This window comes from Schistocerca gregaria, chromosome 7 (assembly GCF_023897955.1).
Source record: "Schistocerca gregaria isolate iqSchGreg1 chromosome 7, iqSchGreg1.2, whole genome shotgun sequence".
Classification (NCBI taxonomy): domain Eukaryota; kingdom Metazoa; phylum Arthropoda; class Insecta; order Orthoptera; family Acrididae; genus Schistocerca; species Schistocerca gregaria.
The window spans coordinates 183,534,583-183,550,406 of record NC_064926.1 but is presented as its reverse complement, the minus strand read 5'-3'; the positions used below and the strand labels follow the sequence as shown (position 1 = coordinate 183,550,406).

The 15,824-nt window shown below is 36.8% G+C and overlaps 1 protein-coding gene across 3 annotated transcripts in view; it reads left to right on the top strand.

Moving 5' to 3' along the window:
* The window catches only part of LOC126281188 (putative mediator of RNA polymerase II transcription subunit 26), a 244,464-nt gene extending 230,327 nt beyond the window's left edge, over positions 1 to 14,137 (top strand). For all 3 annotated transcript variants that reach the window (XM_049979891.1, XM_049979888.1, XM_049979889.1), the window contains one exon: positions 13,361 to 14,137. In XM_049979891.1, coding sequence (XP_049835848.1) covers positions 13,361 to 13,477 — 117 coding nt within the window. In that variant the 3' untranslated portion in view covers positions 13,478 to 14,137. The remainder of the gene's footprint in view (positions 1 to 13,360) is intronic.
* Positions 14,138 to 15,824: the final 1,687 nt, after the last annotated feature.

Here is a 15,824-nt window from a genome sequence, read left to right as displayed (position 1 = left end):
TGAACAGTAACAAATAAATAAACGTGTATGTATTGAATCCGATTTACGTCACATTACTACTTGTCATACGGCTTACATATCACTTATACCAAAATGTAATTTATCATATTTTGAAACTTATGTGAGTGTTTTGCATGTGGTAGTTTTGCCACTGTGTGAAGCCCCCTCATCAACAACCAGAATTACCTAATGTGGTTAAAAGTCTCCAGATTCCCAGTGCTGTTACATTTCAAAGGTGGCACCTGACTTATTAAAAAATAACAACACTTGAAACCTTCTTTTGCTACTAATACAGCTTAAGCTTTTGACTTAATTCTGGTACGTTGAAGACAGAATTTGCTTACATCCTTCCTAGTACACAGTGAGTAGAGACTGTTGTGCTCTGGGATCACTTGATGTGTAGTGCAACCAACGCACCAGTTGCTACCAAAGTTGTTTGACTAAGATACAGGTCAAGTCTTTGAGCAGAACTGTCCAGCTGATTTGCTTGGTTTTTGTTTGTCCTGTATTGCACTAATCCTTGCTTTGTCAATAGAGACCTTATAATATTGATAAGGAAAATGTGCAATTGTTTCTGTGTGCGGAGAGGGTTATTGCCTAAACTGTTTGAATAAATTTATTGATGTCGCCTTCAGCTACATCGTTACCCATCTGCTCTTGTGATCAACAACAATTCTAAAAGAGCGACTGAAGTATCATCTCTAGCGGAATAGTTTTGTCACTAATCCTTGTACTTCAGCTGCAGGAGAAGGTTTGTTTAGTAATTGTTAAGGATGTCTGGTGATCAGTTTGTACAGTATGCTTTAACTCTCATTAATCCCTATGAGGTAATTTCACAGTAGTAACTACCACAATGATTATTGAATTTAGTTATTTCCTGAAATGCGCACTTTACAAGCATCTCACTATCAATGGACCTAGGCAGATGAAGCTTGTGTGAAAAATGCAATGGAATAACTGAACTTGTTAATTGCTGTAATCGTGTCCTGTGTGACCCCAAGGCCCTTTGTCGTTTCCATCTGACAGGAAAAAGGCTATAATATTGATGCCTCATGCCTGTTATAATGTACTCTCAGATACATATCATGCTGAATGCATTTAGTGGTGATGTCTAGTGAATTCTGCCCATATAATATAGTCTGTTGATGCAGACTGTCAGTGGCATCTGGTGGAGCATTATGACCTTTTGGACAGAAGTATATTCCCTTAACGAAAGTGTGATTGTGATTCAGGAAAGTTTGTAGACCATTCAGCCAAGCCTATCATTTGCATATTAATTGGGCTCCAAACATTTTGCAGTCTCAAGATGTTCTTTAGTGTGTTAGTGAGTGGAAGTCATAGGGTGTAAAATATGGTAAATGGTATGTATATTCCAACAAGTTGCAGTTCAGATCCTTCATTATTGTTATTGTACAGGATGCTTTGCAGTTCATGTTACGCATTTCTAAAGGTTGTAGAGGGCACTTAGTAGATCAAGTTTTAAATAGGAACTCATGTTCGGAAACAGTTTGTTTCCATGTTGCAAGGAAAATCTACTCAATCATGTGCTAGATGTTTCTCAATTGGGGTAGACGTCAAACAGGCCGACTTGGAGCAGGAGAGGCACCACAGGACATTTTATTTTCTACTGTCTATACTTTTACAAATAAATTCACAAAACTTTGTCAGCATGACCAGGAAGGATTATGGATTCACACTTATTGCAGTGGAAGTGCAAAAACATAACAAAATAATTTTTTTTAGATATGAAATTTCATCATTTTTTCATTTACTGTTGGCTGCATTTGTTGCTATAGGTACATTTTTTCTTCACAAGTAAGAGAGATTCTCTGATGAATTTTGGATAGCATACAAACCATACTTACAGGTGTATGAAACTCTAGAATTTTCCAAATCTATTAAAAACTGTGGTAAAAATTGAGATAATTAACTACAAAATTTGATTTTTTTTCTAAACATAAAGTTGAAACGTCCCAGCTCATTCATTTTTTCATAAGTTAAACATATTCTAGAGTTTCAGACACCTGTTTGTATGGTTTGTATGCTGTGCAAACTTCATCGAACAGTCTCTGTTACTTATGAAGAAAAGTGTACCTATAGCAACAAATCCAGCCAATAGTAAGTGAAAAAATGATGAAATTTTACAAATAAAAAAATTTTTTTTGTTATATCTTTGAACTTTCGCTGCTACAAGGGTGAATCCTGAATCCTTCCTGGTCATGTTGACAAAGTTTTATGAATTTACTTGTAAAAGGATAGACAGTGGAAATTAAAATGTCCTGTGGTGCCTCTCTTGCTCCAAGTCGGCCTGTTTGACGTCCTACCCCCCCCCCCCCCCCCTTAATGTAGTTCGCCTGTTATGGTTGACTACCCATGTTCATGAATGTTATCATGACACAATGTCACGTGATGTCTTCTGTTTCCATTTGCTTGTTTTCATGCATCCTGGTGATGCATCATTTGACATTGTGGTGACTGATACTGCTGTAACAGGATGCCTGAGTACACATTTGCAGAGTACACTAATATGTTGATAGTTTACAGTGAAGCTCACTGCAACGGAAGAGAAGCTCAATGTCTGTACCATTATTATTTTCCAAATTTTGTGACTCCATCTCATCCCATGTTTGCCAGTGTAAAACAACAGCTGCAGGAAAAGTGATAGAACAAATCGTGGTGCTCCAGAAAGGCAGTACACTGTCATATGGGAAGAGGAAGTACTGCATCAGGTTGAAGAGAACCCATTGATGAGTACTCGAGCCATTGCATGTGACTTGCATGTGCCTCACTCATCTGTTTGGCGTGTTCTGCGTAAACAGCAACTCCACCCATATCACCCTCAGAAGGTACACACCATGCTCCCAGCAGATTTTGTGCCACATGTCAGTTCCCGTACTTCATTTTTGCACTGTAATGTGGATTCTCCTTAGTTCACAAGGTGAATTTTGTTCACCTATGAAGTATGTTTCAACAGGAAGGTGTTTTAACTGCACAAAATAGCCCCACATCAAGAAAATCCCAAAGCCATATTACATGAAGATTTCAGCACATCTTCGGACCTGTGTCTGCGATGGTCATGGGATTGGGCTGTACATCCTTCCTCCCCACCTAACAGGTGCCAGATAGTTGACATTCCTGCTACAAGTGCTGACGGTGGTTTTGGAAGATGTGCCATTGGACATTTGGCACAAATTGTGGTTCCACTGTGATGGCACAGCAGTAATTTTGCAGTTTCTGTCTGAAAGCATCTGAACATAGCCTACAGGGGCAGGTGGATCGGTCAAAGCAGACCACATGTTTGACCAACAAGATCCTCAGGTTTTACCACCTTGATTTTTTTCTTGTGAGGTCACATGAAGAGTTTTGTTTACGAGACCCCTGTCCAGTCGGAGGAAGGTGTGGTTGCACGGACCTTGGTTGTGGCGGAATTGACTAGCCGTACAACATGCATGTTGAAGAGAGTGTATGTTAACTTACTGTGCAGGTACACTGCGTGCACCGAACTTGGTGGCTGTCATATCAAACAGCTGCTGTAATATCACAGTAAAAAGGAGTGAAATCTGTGTTTAATGTTCTCCCCGTCACATGGAAATTAACTGTTTCCTGACTTGATCTACTAAATCCCTTTTACGACCTCCAGAATTGTGTACTATGAATTGTGAAACATACTGTATATGGGCAAGTGCTTTGTCATACAGAAATATGATTTTTAGATCTCGTTCACTTCTTACTAATTTTTTCGTGCAGTTGATCCAGCAGAATTACATAATATGGACCAGTTTCTGCTTGGTAATCAAACAGAAAATCCTCTTTTGCGTGATATAATTAAAGCCTCTTCCTCTACCCTTCCCAGCAGATGATGTTGACTGTCATTTTTGCTGTACATTACTGTTTAATTTCTGGTGTGAAATAGTAAACCCAAATATCATCATCGAAATTGGAATACAAAATCAAATTTATTTTTTTAGTAGTCCAATCATTGTTGAAAAATTCATTTTGACATGTGCTTATTGGCTACAATAAACGACGATTACATCAATCTGGTATATAGCTTTCCCACAGTTAATTCATGATTTAAAATGTACCATTCATACTTCTTCAGGGTATGTTTTACTCCTGTAACACCAAATAGCAAATTGTACTTCACAATATTTTCATTTGTTGCTACATTTTTCAGGCATCCGTCACATTGATCTTCTCCAAGAAATATTTGGCAACATAAGCACTCAGTCACCATTGGTTAGTTGTCAAAAATAGTGAAGGCCCCCCCCTTCTCATAATCCTCCATCAACTTTTGATGAATTTCTTTTGATCGTAAAGCATTTAAAATAAATTTTATTAAGTCCATTGTACAAACAAAACTTTTCACAAACCAATCTGAAACTAGACTTCGAGACAGATTCCATCATTACATTCCTGTACCAAACACAGAAGTTTCCACTGTCACAGCTCAGTTACCAGAGGACTTTAGCTCAGTGGATAAAACACCTATTACTTACACTAATCAGGCTGTGTGTTATTAGCTTACCTTTAATACATAAAACAAGTGAAACTGTTGTGCAGAACAACTCTGGTATCGAAGCACAGGTAATGCAATTCCATTATGAGATGATTTGAAGGCTTTGATCTTAAATTTAAGAGATATAATAGTGGCCTTGATGTAGTTGCTAACTCATTGAAGCCTTTCTTTGTTGTTGTTGATTGTTTTCTTTTTATCATTTTAACAGAATAGTTGTACCAGAGTGTCTGCTTCTTATATACATTCCTCAAGATGGAATGTGATCATCTCTTGTAACATTATCATATAGCTTGGTTATGATGCTAGATAATGTAATGACAAGGAGACACTCTTTAATATTTTCGTGACAGTGATAAAGAACTTTAAGTGGTTATGCCAATAGCAAAACACATAAAACATATAATCTCACCACTGTGGAGAGAAGGGTGCTGATACAGTGAACATTATATTCTAAGGTGAAGGTGCAATTGAAAATGCAAGATCTCTCAGAATTACTAACAAAAAAGGCATGAAGTTTAGTAACATAACTGAATGCTGACAGCAGAAAAAAAATCCCCCTTCCTTGTTTTGTGAAGCTAAAGAAAATCACATGAATATCTCACAAAGCACAAAATAGGCCATTAAGAGGAATGAGAATGACAGTTCTTCATTTTTGCACAATTACACTGATTTTTTCACTCATCCCAGAGCTACATTTTATAAACAGTGTAAGTTAGGTGTCTGTTCATTCCATATAAAGGATGAACATTAATAAAACTGACTAACTTCAGGGATGGGTTCCTGACTGGAATTGGGGAAAAAAGGGCCTGTGAATGTGTGTCCAGGAATGGATGGTTTGCATGTGACAACAAATAGTCCCAGAACATAGTACAGAGAGAGAAATCCTCTGCCAATAATCCTTGCATTTATTGCAGGTGATACGGACAGTAGCGGTTGTGATGCAGGATATACATAATCGAACTTTGGCTTACACCATGTTTGTGGACCACTTGCCTAGAGCTTCTATTTGGTTTCTCTCAATATCCTGTAAAACCCGGTCCTCAAAATCTGGTGTATGCACTATCTGCTGCCCCCTTGCATGTTCATCTGTCTAAAAGGACTCATGATCACACAAACACCCAAAAAGGGCTTCAAATGTTATATGATGTGGTTGGTGTCTGTGAGGGTACTTGTTTTGGTATAACCATGGTGCCTCTCGACCGTTTCCATCTACTTGGCCATACACAAACACCATCTCGGCTTGTTCCCGGCGTGAAAAACGGACCATCCTGCTGCTTGCAGTACACTGTGCCAATTACACAGTCTGCAGTGTGCAAAGGAACACATGGCATATGGTCAGGAACTTTCATTCATCAGTGCCATGTACTATGGTAAAGCTGCAATTCTAAACACATTTTCACTTGACCTTTTTTCTGCATTTCCAGTCAAAAACCTGTCCCTGCAGTATGTTTTATTACTGGTCACCCTATATATTGCACTCTAATGTCTCCCGCATGATTTGTGCACCTCTCTGTAATCACATAATCTGTGTATTCGTTTTTCAATGAACAACTTTCGGAAGTAAGTTTATAAGTTTGTTTAAATTAATGTATATTTAAGGATTAGTAGGCTACAGGTTACGAAACTACTGTGGTCTTGTGCCAACTTATTCTCTGCTTTCGTGTTAAGTTTATCTATCAAACCATGTGTGACAAATGTGGTGGTTGCTGTAGAAATTTGAAAGAGGGGATGTTCTTTGTAGACTGTAAGTTATGGTTTCATTGGGGCGAATGTAGTGGTGAGGAAATGTGGGTAGGAAATGAGACTCTTCCATGACAGTGTAGGCTATGTAGAAAGGACAGAAAAATCACTGAACAGTAGGCAAAAACTTTTGCCCTTAAGGCTTAATTAGAAAACACGAACTTGGAATTATGTAGGTCAGTGGAGGAAAAAGAGACTGGGAATTGGGAAAAGGTAGCAAGCAAAGGGCGAAAAAGGGAAACACTTGAAAAAACCCCAGAAATTCAATTAGTAAACCAGTTTGGCTTGCCATCTGAAGTGTAGGAAGGGCTTCATCCAGATGTAGTTGAAAGTAAGGTGAAGCAGAATATTAGTGAAAAGAAAAAAGACAGGTCAGGATCAAACCAGAATAGGAAAAGAAGAATTCTGCTTATAGGCAACAGTCGTGGGAGGGGTGTGGGCCAGCAGCTTCAGGAGAAATTAGGTGCAGGGTACCAGGTCACATGTTTTTGTGAAACCAAGTGCTAGCCTTAGCCAGGTGACAGAAAACTTAGGGCAGCTGTGCAGGGACTTTGAGAAGGAAGATAAGGTAATTACAGTGGGGGCAGCAGGAAACAGACTGGCTATGAATCCAAGATACAGTATTAGGAATGACCTGGGTAAAATAGGAGCAGAAACTGAGCACACAATTGTGGGGTTTGTGGAGGTCTTTCAGTGCCATGATCAGCCCTGGGTAAACACTGCTGTAAGGCATGTTAACAGTGAGCTGAACAGGATGCTCTGGACACCGGCAAAATCTCACATAAGTGTTGTTCCAGTAAATGCTATTTGTAAGTGGGGATACACTACACATGGCCTGAACCTGAATAGGATGGGAAAATAAGTTAGCTTCTCTGTTAGCAGAAACTGTAATGGGCCAGACAGACAGGTTTTTTTGGATTAAAACCAAAGTCCAGACAGATGACAATAAAGATAAATAGAATAAAAGAAACTTCATGTACAGTAAATAGGGGTAAAGCTAAGGGCAGTATCAACTTACTTCATCAAAAGATCAGGCGAATAAAAAATAAAGTAAATGAGCTATTAGTGTGTTTGGATGATCTCATAAATAAGAATGAGATCGATATACTCTACCTGAATGCCATGCAACTGTGGGCATGGGTAGTGTCAGTATAAATGGGTATAATTTAGCGTTTTACACTTGTAGACCTAGGAAGGATAAAGGACGAGTTGCCAATTTCCTAAAACAAGGGTATAAATGCAAAACTGTAGAAGTAAGCAAATTTTGTATTGATTAGCACTTTGAGGTTTGTGCATATGAACTTCAGCTAGATAATATATATATTGATATTAGCAACAGTGTACAGGTCCCCATTAGGAGGCTGGGAGTTGTTCATAAAAAAGTTTGACTCCATATTATGTTGTCTGTCAGACAAATCTGCGGTGATTTCAGTGTAAACATTCTAAGTAATTCTGATAGGAAAATTGAACTAGAAGTGTTATTAACAACAAATATAACAGAATCAATTTCCCTACACGTTTATCTCAAGACAGTAGCACACTAATAGATAATGTATTTATACAGAAAGAGGATGTAAAACAAACACATGCTTTCCCTATGGTAAATGGATTGTCAGACCATGATGCACAACTGATTAACTTACAAAACAGGGTGTTCAGTTCGGAAACCATTAAGTAAAAGTGTGAGGTTGCTCAACCAGCTATCTATAGAGATGTATATAATGAGCCAAATGCTAATGATAAATGCAACATATTTCTTGATAAATTTATATTCCTTTTTGAACATTGTTCCCCAAAGAAAATAAGTAAATGTAACTCCACACACATTTCAAAGAAACCTTGGATTACTACAGATATTAAAAATGTCTTCGGAAAGAAAAAGAAAACTGTATGAGACAGCAAGAACTAGTAAAGATCCAGAAGTAGTTTTACAATATAAAAATTATTGTAAAATACTGAGAAAAGTTGTAAGGAAATCAAGAAATATGTATGTTAGAGAAGAAATTAACAACTCCGGCAATAAAATAAAGTTAATATGGAACGTTGTTAGAAGGGAGACAGGAAAAGTAACCACTGGGGTAGGTAGCATTACCATTAGAGAACGAGACCATCCTAACCAACAGTACACAAGTAGCTAATGCATTTAACAACCATTTCTTAAGTGTAGGAGAAAAAATTGGTGAGAACAGTTCAAAAGAAAAAGCCAGTCACTACACAGAAGAGTCTGTTTTGGAAAAAAAAAAAAAAAAATAGTCATATTAAGTTTCACCTAACAATCTCTTGTGAAATAAGTAAAATTATTAAATCTTTGAAAAATAAATGTTCTGTTGGAGTAGATGACGTCTCTAATAAGATATTAAAACAATGTGGAGCAATTACAGTTGATTTTCTGAGTCACATATGTAATGCATCACTAACTCAAGGTATTTTCCCAGACAGGTTAAAATATGCCATTGTCAGGCCTCTCTACAAAAAGGAGGACACCACAGATGTCAATAATTATCAGCCAGTATCCTTGCTTACAGCATTTTCAAAAATTCACAGTTCGGATTTCAAAAATGCTGTTCCACTGAGACAGCAATATACAATTTCACTATCCACATAATTCGGTCTTTAAATAGTAAAATGTCACCAATAGGAATTTTCTGTGACTTGTTCAAAACATTTGATCATGTGAACCATGACATTATGTTACAGAAACTACATTGTATAAATGAAATAGCATATAAATGATTTAAGTCATACCTACAGAACAGGAAGCAAAAAGTTTCCTTATATGGGTCAAGTGATTTAAATAAGTTTGCCACTTCATCTAACTGGGGTGAAATCACATTAGGTGTTCCACAGGGTTCAATCATGAGCCCCCTTCTGTTCTTTATATATCTGAAAGACTTCCCTTCCTATCTGAAACAGGAAGCTGAACTGACACTGTATGCTGATGATACAAGCATCATTATTAATCCAGTAGTAGAAACTCCAATTGAGAATGATACAAATAAGGTCTATGGAAAAGTTATTGGTTTTCTGCAAATGGGCTTGCTCTAAACTTTGAAAAAACACAGTACATCCAATTTTTTGCTGCAAAAAGTACATATAGATGAGAATCTTAATTGGAAAATTCATATTTTGGATCTTCTAAAGTGACTACTTTCAGCAACTTTTGCAATCAGAATAAATGCCAATTTTGAGGATATAGAAATTTAGTAAGCTAACATACTTTGCGTACTCTGAATCTCTGGTGTGATACGAAATAATATTTTGGGGTAACTCAACATTTAGACAAAAAGTATTCACTACTCAAAAGAAAGTGGTTAGAATAATGTGTGGGGTTCATAGTTGCACATCTTGTAGTCATCTTTTTAAAAGATTGGGAATTCTTACAATAGCCTCACAGTACATTTACCCACTAATGGAATTTGTTTTCAACAACATCGACTATTTAAAAACAATAGTGACATTCATGATTATAATACCAGAAAAAAGAGAGACTTACACAATCCTTTACTCAACCTATGTGTGGCACAGAAAGGGGAAAAATATGCTGCTATAAAATTTTTCGACAAATTACCAGATGAAATAAAATGTCTGACAGACAGCAGTAATAGTGTCAACAATATATTGAAATCATATCTCATTTACAACCCCTTCTATACCATAGATGAATTCTTGAGTAGGAATAAATAAATCTATAAATGTAGTATATGCATTTTTGTTTCATATGAGCATTTCTTGTGCACTTGACACATTCCACATCATAACAGCTACCGTACCATGCGATTGAACAATGGAACACACAACCAACTAACTAACTACAAGATAGTGATGAAAAATTATGACCATTCCATGTCACCAGCATTTTGTGCAGCACTAAGTCTCAAACCTGGAGTATTGCCATTCACAAAAATTATCTTGCTGTTTGAGCCATCCAGGCAAAACTCATGATCTGCTATTGAAGGCTTCCATTCTGTGAGAATCTGTCACCTGTTTTCCAAATATTGAAAAAGATCATATTCATACATTGCTGGACTTTTACTCCTAGTCGTTTGTGGAATGAATATTTCACTCTGTAGCAGATTTTCTCAACGTTGGAAACTAATCCTTGCCACAATTCATCAAATGTGCTGATTCATGTTTCCAGACAGCTGAATGTCTCCATTAATTTGATACTTAATCCACCTGCAGACAATTGAGTCAAGCCTTCCTTCAGTTTCAACATAAGAATTTATCTCTTATTGGCAATTAGTGTAACAGAAACTGCAATATCTTTCTTATCATACAAGCACATCTCTTATATTTTACAAAATATCATTATAAAAATTCATTATATTCCATTTATAAAGATTAATGTTTGCTTCAAATCAAATAGAGTAATCTCTCCTTTTTGTGTAAGATGTGACATGTGAAAAAAATGTCTTACACATAAACGTGATGACATCAAAATAATTAATATGTCGGCAGTAAGATGAAAGACATCAGCCTCAGGAATAAACAAGGTTTGTCCATAAAGTAATGAGACAGAGTTTGATATAACGAGTTTATTGATCTGATCAGTACATAATGTTACAATTCTATAAAATAGTCTCTTGGGCGTCAACACAGTGATGGCAACAGCATTTCCACTCTGCCTAACATCTTTCAGAGACTCTGTGACAGAGATGGTGGGAATATCATCGAAACGGTGATGTTTCAGGCCTCTTTTGAGCTTTTGGAACAGAAAAAAGTCTGGTGGGCTCATATCAGGGCTGTACAGTGGCTGTGACAATGTTGCAACTCCCACGACCAGGCAGGTAGTCGCGACAAAGGCAGTTTGGGTTGCTTTTTATTTTTTGTGGTTGGGGGGGGGGGGGGAGGGGGTCACTCATTGAATGGCATGCAGGTAGCTCCAGGTCGTTCTTAACGATCACCTACTCATTCTTGAGCCACTGAAAAAGCAGGGCCCTTGAGAGGCTGTTGTCTTTATAAGCCTCCTTAACCAAGAAAAGGTCTCAAAAGTCATTTTATCCCACTGAAAGAGAAAAATTAATTGCATAATGCTGCTCTATTGAAGGCTCCATTTTTCACGTTTTCTGCTGCGACAAAAACTCAAATATAGCCTTTGTGCCATGCTTGTTCCTTACTGTGCCAAAGCTCGGATGTGTTCCTTACTGTGTCAAAGCTCGGATGTGACTCTCACCCAGTGTGTTGCTTAGCTGAGACCTCCCCTAACACCACACACAAAAGCGATCCCACCCCACACTGCCCGGGAGTGCGCTGCTGGTGACTGAAGCGCTGCTTGATGGCCAGTCTCACTGCTTTATGGACAAACTCTGTAGGTGGGAAGAGCCCATGGGAGATCTGTATTTATAGATGCAGGCAACTGATTTTTGTGAAAAATCAATTTTGTGCTAATATTGGGTGACAAACAACAAGAGTTCTGTTTCGTTTAATGCACCTGAGAAAGCAGCAGCTTTTCAAAGTAGCAGCTATTGTCAGATGATTCTTCTCCCAGTGTAATTCATAACAAAATGGTTTCTCTGGTGAACATGAACTATTTTGTCTGCGTTTGTTCTAATTTAGCGAACTTGAATATCTCTGATCAGTACAATGCTAGTTTATTATTAGTATTGTATACAGATAATTTTCTGTGAGTTGCTTGTCTTTTGTTGTTGTATACCTTGACTCCTTCCGCATTCCTGAAGGTGGTCTTTCTTAATTGGGTCTACAGAACATGATCAGTCAGTGAAAGAATGCAGTGTACAGCCTATGGTATAATATTTCATGCTAACATAATTCATATTTTGTTTTAAATCAGTCTTCTGAAATTATTTTACAAAGGAAGTCATATTTATGTACCACTAAGAGCTGCCGATGAAACAAGTTTATATTATACACAACATCATGAGACAGCATAAAATTATTGTAACAGGTAATTTGGTATTGTGCTTACTGTGGCATTAATAAAAATGAAATTTTACAAAGTCATTGTGTGTCATGTGATCAGAGATAAATTGTATTTATACAATTGAGGAATCATAGCACACTGCCCATTTCCTTTCCCTGATGCTGTATGTAGTGCACTTTATGATTTCTTAGAAGGCCTCCTTTCCCATCCCAGAAAATTGTTGCCGTAACTTTTCCATCTGATGGGATCTTTATTGCCTCTTTGGGAGCAGATTCACCAGAAGTGGCCCATTGTTCTGATTATTGCTTCATTTGTGAGGTGTAATGATGAATACAGATATCATTGACAGTGACAACTTGATGCAGTAATTCCATCAGATCAAGTCTGAATTGCTCTAAACATATCTTTAAAGTTGAAATCCTTAGCTATTTGTCCACCATCAGCAACCACAGGACCTCTCATCTTAACAATTTTGTTTCTTAGCTTACTTATTAAGTAAAATATGGCTTCTGTTATGTCTCACACTGCCATTTGGTTGTTAATGAGAACCTTGTCATTTAATTTTCAATGTTTCTTCAGCTGTCACATCTGTCGAGTGTCTAGCATGATCATAATTGAAAATGGATGCCATGTTCAAATTTGTTGAAGCAATGTTGAAACTGTTGTCATTGATGCACCCAATTTCGCTTTTATTCTCATTGTGCAGTTTCCCATCCAATAGCAATTCACTGAAAGATACTGAACTTTTCCAACTAAGAAGAACATAGTGCAAATTACTGAAATGATTACCAGATTTAAATTACCTGTGAATCTGTGTAATATTTTTTTTTAATTTTTATTTTTTTCTGCTTGTAGTGTTGTCTAATTGTTGACACACTATGGTAATATCAAACTGTCTAATCAGTGACATTAGTTTTCATAAAAAGGTGTTTATTGAACTCCCCTTTTTGGTCACTTGTTTTCACAATTGCATGTATTTTCCAAATTCTGTGAGACACGCGAGTTTATCCGTTCGTTAGAACATTGTTCAAAGCGTCCTTCACAGGACAGTGCATCTCTTATTGAACCAGGCATATGTTAGTTTATAATGTTGATAGAGAAGTAGCCTGTACCTGGCTATACAATTTCTAATGGTTTCTAATGTAATAAGAGCAAGAAGTAAGCCAAGAAACTTGATTCTTCCTGTTACAAAAATAAAGATTTTGTCTGATTGTTCACAGTTGCAGTACGCACTGCAGAAGCAGCACATACAGCTCCTGGGACAAGCTCAGCAGAAGCCTGCTGCCTTGGCAGGACGACACAGGAGAAAATCAAATGCTGCTGATCCTAATAAATAGTGACACTTATGAAATTTCTGCTCACTACCTCAGTGAACGTATGAGGGGAGAAGCCAGATAGAAGCAAGAGATCTTTCTCAATAGGTGCCTTCCCCTAGGAGCAATTCTTGTGTAGAAAAATTTGGTGTGCTTATTGGAGAACAATTAGTCAGAAACCAGTGCTGTTCGTTGCTGTTTACAAGAGTGCTTCCGTCAGTTGTTGGAGATTGTTATTGTATTTGATGAACACTTCTCTCAGGGGAGGGGATGGGGGCTGTTTGCCCGTAGTCTATCACTGCTGTGTGCAAGTGTGGTCATTTAATGAAGTTTTTTATATGAAAATTATATGTACAATATATATATATTGATGTATATAAATGTATATATTTGAGATTAGTGTTGTGTGTTCTGTCTAGAAAGGTGCTGATGCCAGCGAGATCAAAGACTCATTATAAAAGAATATCATATTAGATATTTTATATTTTTTACACAATATGTCATATGTAGACATATTTTATTTATTTGCCATGAGAGATGTGTTGTTTTATATCTTCCAGGAAATGCTTATTTCAGTAGCAACTTTGAAACTGGAATCCTGGTTCTCATGTAATAAAAATTAGCTGGCATACATTCCCACCTTCGTTTTTAATAGAACTGTCCTTCACGAGACTGTTACTTGACTTTCCTTTAAATTATATTAAATTTTATTTTTAAAGTATTATTCTTGTTTTTCCTTTCATATTATTTTGATGCCCATTTTTTCCTCTTTAAAACATCAGAATAATAATCCTGCACAGAATTTCTCATCAAATGATGAATACATATGCCATATTTTTAGAACCCTTGGCTGAAGACTGAGCTGTCAGGTATATCTTATTCACAGAAGGAACTGCAGTGCAACCTTAGTGCTCATATCTGGGTTTATTATCTCTATGAATTTCGTTCTACATCTGTAGAGAACTAAATACCATGGTTCACATTGAGTGTTACGTCAGAGGGGTTTGCATTGGTTAAACGTTTCAACTTAAATAGCCAAGAGTATTTTATACGAAGAACACACAAGATGAAACTATTGACCAGATAAAATAGAGTTTGATACTTTATATTTCTGATTTTGATGAATTATTAGACTTACGGATAGGAAAAACCAACCAGTTAAAATCAATAGTGATATTTTAGTTCTGAATAACTAGTGTTTTGCAGTATTCATTCGATCCATATTTTTCTAATAACGGGGTAAAAAAACTAGCTTATCAATTTACCACAGCAGCAGTGCTAAAACTTTGGGATTTTAAATAAAGTGAAGTAAATTAATGTTTATTCACAAAATTTCCATTACTTTGAAATATTGGGTAGTTATAAAAATTGGGAAGAGAGATCAGTGCCAGTTTAATAATGCTGACAGTTGGAAACTACTAACAGAGCTTGACATAAGGATCAGTACAGCGTTGATGAGACAATACTGTGCCCCCTTTTGTGTGGCATAGCCTATGAGATGGTATGCATGATGTGCAATGTGCAAGACTTGCCCCTATCTAACCAATATAATAGTTTTTCTCTATCATCCTTGGACACTGTTGTAATGCAGAATAGCGCGGTCCTTAAAATGGAAATATTTTATAAAGTGCTGTAGAAATTAAGTACCGTGCTTCATCTGCTGTAAAAGATTGAAAACGAGAGGAGCCACAAAAACTTACAACATCATATAAAGTGAAAACATCTGCAGTGTTCCTTGGATGAAAAGGTAAATTTGTAGATAAATGTATGATTTTATTGATGTGCTATAAAATAGGGATAATAGCTATTCTTAATTTTGTGGTTGCTTCAGGGTGAAAAATTGAACCTATCCAAAAATGATGCTGCAGGAAAGTCACCAAGTTGTGACCTTTCGATCTCTGCTGAAGATCTGGTTTCTGCCACAGCCTCAACTCAATATTGAACGAAATTTCCCACTCCACATTCATTAGAATTATCAAGCATTGCTCAGAGTTTGCATTTATATGCTGGAAATAATAGCAAGAAAAAACAAAAAATTGATTATTTCAGAAACCGCTTAATTTCAGTGGTTGTAACAGTCAAGCTAAATTGGAGATTCAGTGATAACCATCGTCCATAATTACAGTCATTCTTTCCTGTTTAGTTACTTAGTAGCTGATTGAAATCTGAAATTAATAGCAGTGAATTTCTTGAGGAAAATTTAAGTGTAGCCTATATCAAAAGGGTAGGCACATAGGAAATGGAGGTAGTGTGATACTGTAATCATCGTTGGAGACTTCGATCAGCCAACTGTCAATTGGGAAAATTGCAGTTTTGTTAGTGGTAGGCATGATATCTTGAGAAACATTACTAAGTGCTTTATTTGAAAATT